At 50.8% G+C, this 11,698-nt stretch overlaps 1 protein-coding gene across 3 annotated transcripts in view; it reads right to left on the reverse strand.

Annotated features, from left to right (window-relative positions):
- The window catches only part of SYT6 (synaptotagmin 6), a 63,384-nt gene extending 60,668 nt beyond the window's left edge, over positions 1–2,716 (reverse strand). Inside the window, exon 1 of one of the 3 annotated variants that reach the window (XM_031003877.3) lies at positions 2,454–2,716. In XM_031003877.3, the coding sequence (XP_030859737.1) occupies positions 2,454–2,616 (163 nt within the window). In that variant the 5' untranslated portion in view covers positions 2,617–2,716. Of the gene's footprint in view, positions 1–1,610 lie in introns of all 3 variants that reach the window. The other 2 variants (XM_055356259.2, XM_055356267.2) reach the window with 2 other exon arrangements.
- Positions 2,717–11,698: the final 8,982 nt, after the last annotated feature.

Raw genomic sequence — 11,698 nt, forward strand, 5'->3', positions numbered from 1 at the left:
GGCATCTCCCCAGACCCTCTGGTCACCTAAATTCTCAAAATCCCAAGGCCACTCTCAACCACTATCTTTCTCTTGCTATGATCAAAGGGTCTGCTCCTGCCTCCCCATATCCCTTTCAGCCTCCCAGCTTGGACCCTGGGCTTCCTGGGAGTTGTGACTCAGCAGCCAAAGTTAAAGTTTTCCTGAGCTAACAACTCGAACTCATCTTCTGATGCAGCCTGCAGAGAAGGCATAGTAATTCATCTGGGCCTGCCGACTCTCACCCCTCAGGCTTTTCTCACCCTCAACCTGGCCATCCAGGCACCTGTCATTCCAGATTATGGGTATCTCTGTGGAGTCAGAACACCTGTGCCTCCCCCTACCAAGATGTGCTGCACACATACAGCCCTGCCCCACTTCCAGCAACTTCCACCGTCACCCCCAGCATTTCTGCCCTGAACAGACAGGAGAGTCAGCTTCCATCCCAGATGGAACTCCACAGGTATGTTCTCAACCTCTAGGCTCTGAGGGTCAGGACCAGCATTAAGGCTCCACTGGAGATGGATCATTGGTGGAAAAGATGGAAGGGAGCTGGGGAGTAGGGAGAGGCAGGAAGAGACTCCCTGATAGGGAAAATTCTGTGTCTGGTGTGTATGCGTGGTGTAGGAGGGGATGGCACCAGAGAACCGGAGTCTTATAATAATAACTTGCTAGGCCTAATGTGTTCTGCGAATCTCCAAGGCAGGGAATCAACTTCCCCAACCTCCATCTCTGTACCACCGTCTAAAAGTTCTTTATGTCTAACCTCAGTCCCTTCTGCTGCAGTGATCAAACCATTGACTAAACATTGCCACAACTAGGGACAGCAGCGCCTCCTACGACCCTCACAGGGCTCAGGTGGGCTCCGCTCACCCCAAGGCTGGATACAGCCCCCTCACACACACAAGCCTCCCCTTGGCTCACCGCCCCCTCCCCCGAACTGCTCCTCACGGGTATCTACCTCTATATACGACCTTTAACCTCAAGTGAAAGAAAACAGGACCCTGGGACCTGCAGCCGCTGGGGAGTTTACCCCACCTGTACCTGCTCCCAGAACCGCCGGTCCCTGGCTTCTCGTCCCTGGAGCAGCGCCTGGGGACCAAATTCCCGCCTCTGGCAGCCCCTTTCTCCCCTTCCCGCGCCAGCGGTGCGGAGCCACTGAGCAACTCGCGAGTGCTCCTAGGCCCAGCGCTACTGGGGTCGGGGTGGGGGAATAAGGAGGGATGGAGCCTGCAGAGCCTCCTGGAACCCCTGCCCCCTGGTCCTTGCAGGATCTCCCCACCCCCACTCCGCATTATCTCCAGGCCTCTCACTCCCCCAGCCCCTCCCCCATGGAGGGGACGCGACCCAGTACTCCCTCCCGCCCCGGACCCTCCAGATATCGGGACAAAGAAGCCCCGCGGCAGCCGGCGAGAGTGGCTGCCCGGCACTGGTGCAGCAGGTAAATACCCTGGGCCGGCCGCCACGTCGCCGACCCTCCCGCAGCTCCCGCCGCCAGGGCGCGACACGCCATTCCCCCTGCCGCGACTCCCGGGAGACGCCGCAGCTGCGCGCCAGGGTCCAGCCCGGCGGGGATCGGGCTCGGGACTCACCCGCTCCGGCGAGCTCGACTCAGCTCGGGCTCCCGCCTCGGATAGGCAGCCGCCTGGGGCTGCGTCCCGCGCAGGGTCAGCGCGGCTCGGGCAGGAGGCGCCCTCTTGGCAAAGTCGGCTAGAGGCGCCAGCTCAGTCGCGCACCGGCCCCGAGTCCGAGTCCGAGAGGGACGGAGGGAGCGAGTTATAGGGGCGAGAGGGGTGGGGGAAGGACGCCGCAACACCCTCATACCCTCCCCCACCCCGCCCCCTGTCCCCCGCCCCCCAGCGGAGACGCGGAAAACCACTCGCAGCCGGAGAGACACCCGGACACAAAGACCTCGTGCCAGCCGCAGACCCAAGTTTCTCCCGGAGAGACTGGGGGTCCGCCCGCGTTCACAGCGAGAACACACAAACGGACGGACAGACCGACGCACGGACCCGGGGACCTCGACACTCGCTAGGAGGCAAGCTCTATTCCTCAGCCGGGCGCCCCTCGTCTTCCGCTCTCTCCATGGACCCCTCTCCTGGCAAATCGCCCGCAGAGCGAGCTTGGAGATGCGAGGGAAACTGAAGCCCCGAGGATGCCCCGTCCTGGGAGCCTGGCTGTCTGCGGGGTCCCCCGCATTCCGCAGTAGTAATACAGGAGGGCCGGGGGCTTCTACCCCCACCCCCGCTCCCCTTCGGGTCTCTCCTGGCTGTGCAAGCGATGGGCCAGAGGGCTGGACGAGGCTGGCTCCCAATCCAGAATCCCGAGCTGGGGAGTTCTCTCTAGGTTCTGGGGCTCCTGGGACCGGGGTTTTGGGGAAGGGAGACCGCAGGACGGATATCCAGGAAGGGAGGGGGCCCTGGGTCTCCCGTTACCTGCGCCTGCCGCGCTGGGACTCCGCTCTGGGGGCTGCAGCTCGAAGCTCCGACAAGTCTCCACGTCCAGCCCGAGAGGGGGCGGCCGGGCCCGGCACAGCGAGGCGAGGACCGCGAGCGCCTCCTGGCACCGAGGCCCGCCGGCCCCCCACACTCCGCTCATGCCCTAGACACCCAGGCTTGCCGAGCAGCAGCTCGAACCCGCGCCCCGGCCGCACTGGGGCGGGGCACGACGGCCCCAAGAAGACCCTCCCTGCAGCGGCCCCCTGCGGCTCCGCTCTGCTTTTAATCACTTCCCCGCAGGGTCCCCGCCCCTCACGTGGCATCCCGCGGCAGCTGGCAAGTCTGGCGCCTCGCGGCCGCCCCCTCTACACTCAGGGACTGGCCTGAGTCCGGGGGGGTGGGGGCTTCGAGGCGGGAAGCCGGGCCGTCCCGAATCTCGGAGGGTGCAAGGCCAGGAAAGAGTCCGGGTTCCCACTCCGCATTCACTGCCTGGTGTGACCTTGGGCGTCTCTGAGCCTCAATTTTCCTCTCCGTAAAGGAGGTGTAATGATTTTAAGTACTTCACGGACTCTCTGGGGATAGAAAGATCGTGTTTGTGAAAACACTGGGTAAACTGCCACATGCCACACGAATGACAGGGAAATAGATAACCCCGTAACAGAAAGAGCGACGGTCAGGCAGGGTCTGGGAGGACCTTGGCCGAGGTTCCTGACGGGAGCAGTTAGACTGGCCCCCGAGTCCCAGCTTCGGAGGTAGAAGACCCCAAGACAGGCGGGCGATGCGAACTGCAAGACTTTCCGAGCTCCGCAATCCTGCGGTCCGCGGTACCCGCATGTTGCTATGGCGACGGGAGGCAGCGGCCGTCTCTCTCCATGGCAACGGGAGGGGAAAGTTTCTGGCGAACAGGAATGGGGGGTTCATTTCAAGAGGGCGCAGGGCGCTCAGTTCCGCCGACCCACCTCCTTGCTTCGGTGAAACAGCACCAGAGATCATGTATCTTTCTGCTAAGCATAACAAGAAAGACAGAAAGCTCAACGGGAGGATTGAGGCTAGACTTAAAGTAGAGATCCCCTCAGAAACTGTGGAGTGAGGCCCAGGAACAGATTGGCTGAGAGGCTTCGAGCTGCCTCACTCAGCGCTGGAAGTCTGTGAGCCATGGTCAGGGAGGCCGGGGGACCAGCGCCCTGCAGGGGCCTATCTCGGGAGTCTCTTGATCTACACCTGTCGGCGGTGGGGCCCCTTCTGTGTGGGGCTCGCCTGAAGCCCCAGACTCAGGTCCATTTGCTCTCCCGGAGCTGGGAAGGAAACTTTAGCTGCAGCCCCTGGAAGCTGCTGGGTTGGTGTATGCCCGAGTGGCTGGCGAGGGAGAAGGGTCTTGCCTCTTAATTAACACGCTTATTGGAAGTGACTCGGGCAGTGACTCACGTTCCGGAGGGAGGAGATTCGGAGCCTTAGCTCCTGGCGGTCTCCACTGCGCGTCATCTGTGCCAACCGGCCCTTGGACTTGCGATCCCCTAGCAGCTAGTGCCTTGGGCACCAAGGGCTAAGGCAAGGCCTGTGAGGACCCTGGCCCAGCCAGGCGGCTTTTCCACCGTGAGGCGCTCCCTGGCTCTGTCCACGGTGCTGACGACCCAGTTGGTGCTACCATCGCGTGGGCATAAGCTTAGGGGACGAGGGAGAGGCAATTGTTGAAGGTTTGCAGCTTCCACCCTGACCCCTGTGCCTGTGATAGCAGAAGGCTAGGAACTCAGGCAGGGACCAAGCAGACACGACGCAGGCGATACTGTGCAATCCTGGCTGCCTTCCTGCTGGAGGTGTTTGGTTGCTGTTCCAAGAACAAGTGGGGCTCTGGCATCCCTATTCGCCTTCCTGGTGCTTCTGAAAACCCACCTGAGGAGCCTAGAGGCCCCATTAACTTCTTTTCCATCACCCGATGCAGATCTCAGCACCCAGAAGAGCCTCTGGCTACACGCTTATTAGCAGTTTCCCAAGTGGCAGGTTTGTGTTTATGTAAAATACAAATGGAGAACTGCTCTTTGCCCGTGTTTATGGCAACTCTGTCACTCCCCTGCTATTTCTCCCTCCCCTTCGCGAGTTCCTGGGGGAAATTCACAGAACAAAGCGCCTTGTTTTGCCTTTGCAGAGAATGAAAAAACACAGGACCATTCCAAGGGCCCAGACCTGTGATGCAGGGAAATCAATATTTTGCTTACATCGAGTGGGGGAATTTGCATCTAAACTGAAGGCAAAGGAGCTTGTTTGGAGCAGAGCAGGTGGCAGGAGCCGAGAAATAACAGATAATTTCTCATTGTTCCCGGATTCAGCCTCCACACTCGGCAGGCGCTTCTGCAGCGTCTCTGGCGCCCCAGCTCTGGACCTGGCATTTCTCAATCTAGCAGTGTGAAGGAGCTGCTGCCCTGATAGGGCTGCAGAAACAGGTTAGGGCCCCTGGGTCAGTCAATAGCTATTGAAGTTGGATTGTAGGAGTTAGGTGTGAGAGAGACAGAGATGAGAGAGACAGAGAGAAAGAAACAGAGACAGAAATAGAGGCAAGAGACAGATACAAATGAGAGACAGAGGATGAGACAGAGATACAGAGAGACAGTTATAGGAAATAGAGAACGGAGAAACAGACAGGGAGACAGATGTACAGGTAAAGAAACACACATTCAGAAGGAGACATTAAGATAAAGCCTCACCCTAGTTGTCCTCTTTAGCCCGCTACCTCCCCCTGCCCCCAGGTCAATTGCTGATACCACTGTGGTCACATAACAAGCCACAAAGCAGAAAAATTCTTCATGTAACGATGGAAACTTTTTTGTCTCTCAAACCCCTTTGCCCTGCAAACCCAACCCCCAAACACACCTTTGCCTCTTCCCGTATGAAGAGATAAAATTCAGAGTCCCAGGGTCCCACCAAGAGCTGGTAGGGAGGATCCAGGGCCCCACTCAAACCCAGAGAGGGAAAGAGGTGGAAAGAAGTGGAATTGTTGCCCTTCAATTCTATCTCTCAGAGAAATCCCATTCTGAGTTTGGGTTTAGGGGTGGGGAGGAGAGAAGCAGGAGCAGAGACAGTTAAGCATGGAGTGGTGGCAAATAAGTACATTGGACAGGGCCTGGAGGGCTGGGATTGAGGGCTGGTGCACCAAAGCAGCCATGAGGCTGTCACATCCCCTATCTGGGGCTCAGTGTGCCTATCTGAAGTTGGATTAGGAGCTCTTTGAGGCTCCTTCCAGCAACAGCACTCTAGGATTTTACATGAGGGAGAAAAGAGGAGGCTGGGGCAAAGGGAGGAGGGAGGCAGCCTTTCCTGGCTCTGAAGCTGAGGGTGGTTTTACAGAGGCCAACTCACTTTCAGCTCCCCCTCCCCCATCGTTCTCATTGCGCCTACAGCCATGCATGGAGCATCCCGAGTCTGGGCACCTCCAGACCAGACTTCTCAGATGCAGGAAGAGGAGCTGGGGTGGAATGGGAGGCAGAATGAGAGGAGGTTTGAGACAGAAACAAGAGGCCTCCCACTCCTATGCCCTCCTCTCTTCGGAAATAGCCAGTGTGCTCATCTCCTGCCCCCAACTTAAGTCCCTGCCCTTGGGCAGGCTCCCACTCTGCTCTGAGCAGCAATGTCTTGTTGAGTTATGTTGCAAATAAAATAAATTAAAACCAAATAATAATTTCTTTAAAAAAATTGAACCTTGGTAGGAAATTGCTAATGCTGTAGGCGGGAAGAATGAGCTCCTTTGACATGAGCCGATGTGTCATATTGTCTTTCCATCTCAATGCAATTTCTAAATAGGGAGCCCTTTCCCCATTCCCTCCTCCCTCCAAGTCCCCAGCAGAAATGTAAAGGGAGCAGTCTGACGATTGTAGCTGGATTGTCTGACGTGCAGGGAGAGACACAGAGGAATAGACACACAAGCACACCTACAGCTTTGCCACGTGGATAGAAGCTAAGGAGGCTCTGACCCAACCCTGAGGGCCCCTGGTCTCTTCTCCCCACCTCCCCCATCCTCTGCTTACTGAGGCATGTAGCTGCCTTCTGCAGAAGTGTTAATTTACTCAAAAAAACAAACATCAGTTGAACCTAGTCTACTGCCAATGGAGAATCAAGTTGAGGTCCTGTATTTGAGGGTATAACTTCATATCATTATTTGGAATAAACTGTACTATGGATTCCCTATGGGGTTTCAGCCAGAACAGCTTTATCAGTATTTCCTGCAGATGACACTCTTTCCCCCAGCCCCCATGCCAAGGTAGCAAATCTAGCCAAAGCTGGATGACTTCTGCAAATCATGCTGTCCCAAGCCATCATCAGAGTTTTCAGGGATTCCTCCTTACCTGAGAAGATGCAGAAGACGTTGCAGAGCTCAAGGTCAATGCCTAGGTGCTTTTTGAAAGCGTCCATACTTGCTTTTATTCCAAGAAATATGCTTGGCAGTTCAAACATCCCGAACCAGGGTATATTTGCCTCTCTCCCATTCCTCCCCTATTTCAGCAGTCTCATCTCTGTTCTGTGCTCTCTGCTCAAGCACACAATATTCCACATCAGACTTGGGAAGACTGGACAATGTTTTCTGCATCCAGCCTGGCTTTGTGGACAAAAGCAGGCTGGAGTTCGGGGAAGCAGAGACAGGTTGAAGGTCAGAAGGCAGTATCATCCTTCAAACAACTTTAGAGCTAGGCCTAACCATGGTGGGTCGAGGTCTGTCTTCATTACTGAGAAGTGAAGATGATGTCAGAGTGGAAGGGCTAGGAAGGGAGCCAAATAGTCCTCTTCTTACTGACCTTGTACAGAAGAAACAGCACGGCTTTGGAGTTGGACAGATCTGCATTCAAATCCTGGGTCTGTTATTTACCAACTGGATTGCTTTAGGTGCTATACTTTAGCTCTCTGAACTTCAGCTTCCTCATTTGTAAAACGGGACATATAGGGCCTGCTTCACAGTGTACAAGGCAAGGATTACATGAGTTGGGTTAAATGGTGAAGGTACTGTGACTGATCCATGGCAAGTGTTAAATAAATGATGGTTCCTGTCCCCTTTCTTCCTTTTTTCAGAATGTAGAGGAAAATTTAGCAGGTACACTATTCAGAGGTTAACCTGTATTCTTCCATGGGGCAAGTCTCTGCAAATTGTCCAGAAGGAATTTATCTCATTTAATTCTTACAAAAATACTGAGAGGCACAATGGGTGGATCCTAATTGTCCATCTAGTAGATGAGGAGATTAAGTGACTGGTTCCTAGTCCACAAGCGAGGAGATGGCAGAGAACTGGAATTCAGGCCTTCAGACAGCAGATCAGTGCTCCTTCCTTCTTCACCATGCTGCAGAAAGATGGTGGGGATGTGAATACTTTTTCTTATTTTCTTACAAAAGGTTACAATATTTTAAAATTGCCTTTACAATAAATAAAAATTTAGAAATAAATTACAATGCAGTGAAAGATTTTTTCCTGTGCCTCTTTGCAATGCTCTTGGCTCTTTGACCTTAGCCATTTCAGTTGCCTCTTGGACCCAGTTACTGGTCTAGAGGAAAGATGGTGTCATTGATAAAATACGGGGTTGGGGCCAGACAGCTTCATGGCTCCATACGTGCTTGGTTGCTTCACTCTTGACAGAGGTAGGACTCCTCAGAGAGCAGCTTGGGGTGTCTCTGTGCCTGGACTGTGTCCTGTGGTCAGAGCCCTGCTTCCAGGAAAGGGCCAAGCCAAGATTCTTGTAAGACCAGGACTCCAAAGATTGGAGCTCTCCCCAAAGAGCCTGGAGAGAGTTTGCAATCTTAGGTCTCTGGCTGTTCCACTAATGAAAGGAAACCAGATAAAATGCCAAAACTAATTAAAACAACAAACCTGAAAATGCCCTGTCAAAACTAGGAAGTCTTAATTCTTGATTTCAACAGAATTCAGGTAGGAAGAATCAACAGAGCATGCTTTGGGTCAGTGGACTGAAGCCTCCTACAGAACTGAGGTGTTGGAGTCCCTGGAGAGAACAAATCTGTTTACCAAATTCCAGCTTCCATCCATTTGGTAGAATAAAAATCCTTTTCTATCCCAGCCCCCAAGCCTTATATACATTTCTGCTGTTTGCTAGAGCCATAGTAATGGTTTTAATGAGTCAGCCCCCAACCTTTATTAATACTTCTCTACCTTTGTAAAGCATGGCACAGTTTACACAACAGTCTTACGTATGTTATCTCATTTCATACAACAACCCCAAGATTGGACAGTATTATTCTCATTTCACTGGTGAGGTCCCAGAGAGGCTAGAAATAACTGGCTCAGGATTCACAGCTAGCGAGTGGCCGAGCCAGAGCTCAAGTCTGTCTTTTCATGCCACTCGTTCACTCATTCAACATTTATTGAGGTCCTACTAAGACCCAGTCTGTGCCAGGCACATGGGATGCAATCCTGTGCTGTTTCCTGTATACAATGGCCTTCAGCCACACCACATACAGAGCCCTGAGCATATGGGCTCTGTCCTGAGGGAGTGCACACCATCAGTTGTGTAAAGAGGCTGTGTGTGAAATTGTCTGAAAATGAGTTCTTTGACCTCCTTGATGCGCAGTTGCACAACCCACATGAACTGTGAAATTCTCTTCTGACATGATTCTCCCTGGATTTCCCTCCCTTTCTGTTTCTTTTACTTTCTCCTTTGCCTCCTGTCAACCCTCTGCTTTCTCCAGAGTTCAGCTCTCAGCTTTTCTTTCTCCTATCTCAGTGTTCTCTGAATGGTCTTATCCATTTACAGGGCTTCAGATACCAAACAATGCCAACATTAATAGTAATGGTAAACATTTACTGAGCACTTACTCTTTTCCGGGATCCATGCTGCTTGCTTAATATGGATTGCATAATTTAATCCTCACAACAATTCTATTATTGCCTTCAATTTGCAGGTACCAAATGATAGAGCCAGAATTTAAACCCATGCAGTCTCACTCCAGCGCCCACCCTAAGGATTTCCAATTCTGCATCTCTGACTCATCTATCTCTCCTTGCTTCTCCATGTGCATTTATAAATTCCTGTTCTGAACAACTTGACCCTAGACCTTCTGAATCCAATACATATAAGACAGAAATTATATTTTCCTTCACAAACCTGCTCCACCTCTCTCCTTAAAGAAGGCTATAACCAAACCAAATTAGTGGCTCAAACTAAAAATCTCAGAGGCTTCTTTGATGCTTCCCTCTCCCTTATTCATCTGCATTCATCCATGACTGAATTCTGTTGTTTCTATTTCTCAAGTGTTTTGAACCCTTGTCCCCCTTGTTGTATGTAATGAGATAACATACATAAAGATACCCTCATCCTTGGAATCACTGTCCTTGCCCTAGCTCCAGCACCCAATAGCGCTCTTCCAGATCATGGCAGTTATGTTATGGGATAATATGAATATGTCACCCTCTCCGTTAAAATCCTTCATAGAATTCTTGGGGCCTTTGAGATGAAGTTGAAACCCTCCAGTATGGCAAACAAAGCCCTTCCAGATCTGGCCTTTGTCCACCTATGTAGCCTTCTCTCTAGACACTCCTGGATATCCTCTGCGGGCCACCTATGCGGTGGTCACAGAGTGGTAATCCCTGTCCCTTGTCCTCACTCTCCACCCCACCTTCTGCACTTTTGCTCATTTTGTTCCTGCAGTTCCTCTTCTCTTCCATTCTAGAGTCTAGAACTTTGTGACTGCTTGTCCCTCTGCCCCAAACACCTTCCCTCTTTTCCTCATCACCCAGCTTGTTCCTACTGGATGCAGTGGCACATGCAGGTTAAGACTGTAGGCTTTGAACATTATACTGAATGGGCAAAAGCTGGAAGCATTCCCGTTGAGAACCAGGACAAGACAAGGATGCCCATACACATCACTCTTATTCAACATAGTACTGGAAGTCCTAGCCAGAACAATCAGGCGAGAGAGTGAAATAAAAGGCATCAAAATAAAAAGATGGGAAGTCAAACTATCTCTCTTCACAGACAATATGATACGATACCTAGAAAACCTCATAGTCTCTGCCCAAAGGCACCTATATCTGATAAACAATTTTAACAGTTTCAGGATACAAGATCAATGTACCAAAATTAGTAGCATTTCTGTACACAAATAACATCTAACCAGAGAGTCAAATCAGGAATGCAATCACATTCACAATAGCCATAAAAACAGTAAAATACCTAGGAACAGAGCTAACCAGGGAGGTGAAAGATCTTTACAAGGAGAATTACAAAATACTGCACAAAGAAATCAGAGTTGACACAAACAAATGGAAAAACATTTCATGCCCCTGGATAGGAAGAATTAATATTGTTAAAATGGTCACACTGCCTAAAGCCATTTACAGATTCAATGCTATTCCTATCAAACTACTAATGACATTTCTCACAGAATTAAAAATATATATAAAATTCATTTGGAACCAAAAAAAGAGCCTGAATAGCCAGATCAATCATAAGCAAAGAGTACGAAGTTGGAGGCATCACACTGCCCAACGAAGCTATACTACAAGGCCACAGTAATTAAAACAGCATGGTACTGGTACAAAAACAGACACAAAGACCAACGGATCAGGTTAGAGAACCCAGAAATAAAGCTGCACACCTACAACCATCTGATGTTTGACAAAGCCAAGATAAACAAGCAATGGGGAAAGGACTCCCTATTCAATAAATGGTACTGGGATAACTGGCTAGCTTTATGCAGAAGATTGAAACTGGACCCTTCTCTTTCACCATTTACAAAAATCAACTCAAGGTAGATTAAAGACTTAAATGTAAAACCTAAAACTGTAAAGACCCGAAAGAAAGTCTAGGCAATACCCATTCTAGACATTGGCCCTGGCAAACACTTCATGACAAATGCTCCAAAAGCAATTGCAACAAAAACAAAAATTGGCAACTGGGACCCTAATTAAACTAAAGAGTTTCTGCACAGTAAAAGAAACTATCAATAGAATGAGCAGAAAACCTACAGAATGGGAGAAAATATTTGCAAATTATGCATCTGACAAAGGTCTAGTATCCAGAATTCATAAGGAATTCAAATAAATCAACGAGCAAAAAACGATCTCATTAAAAAATGGGCAAAGAATATGAACAGACCCTTCTCAAAAGACATACAGGTGGCCAACAGGCATATGAAAAAAGCACTCAATATTACTAATCATTAGGGAAATGCAAATAAAAACCACAATGAGATACCATCTCTCGCGAGTCAGAATGACAATCATTAAAAAGTCAAAAAGTAACAGATGCTGGTGA

This window comes from Gorilla gorilla, chromosome 1 (assembly GCF_029281585.2).
Source record: "Gorilla gorilla gorilla isolate KB3781 chromosome 1, NHGRI_mGorGor1-v2.1_pri, whole genome shotgun sequence".
In the NCBI taxonomy this organism is placed as follows: domain Eukaryota; kingdom Metazoa; phylum Chordata; class Mammalia; order Primates; family Hominidae; genus Gorilla; species Gorilla gorilla.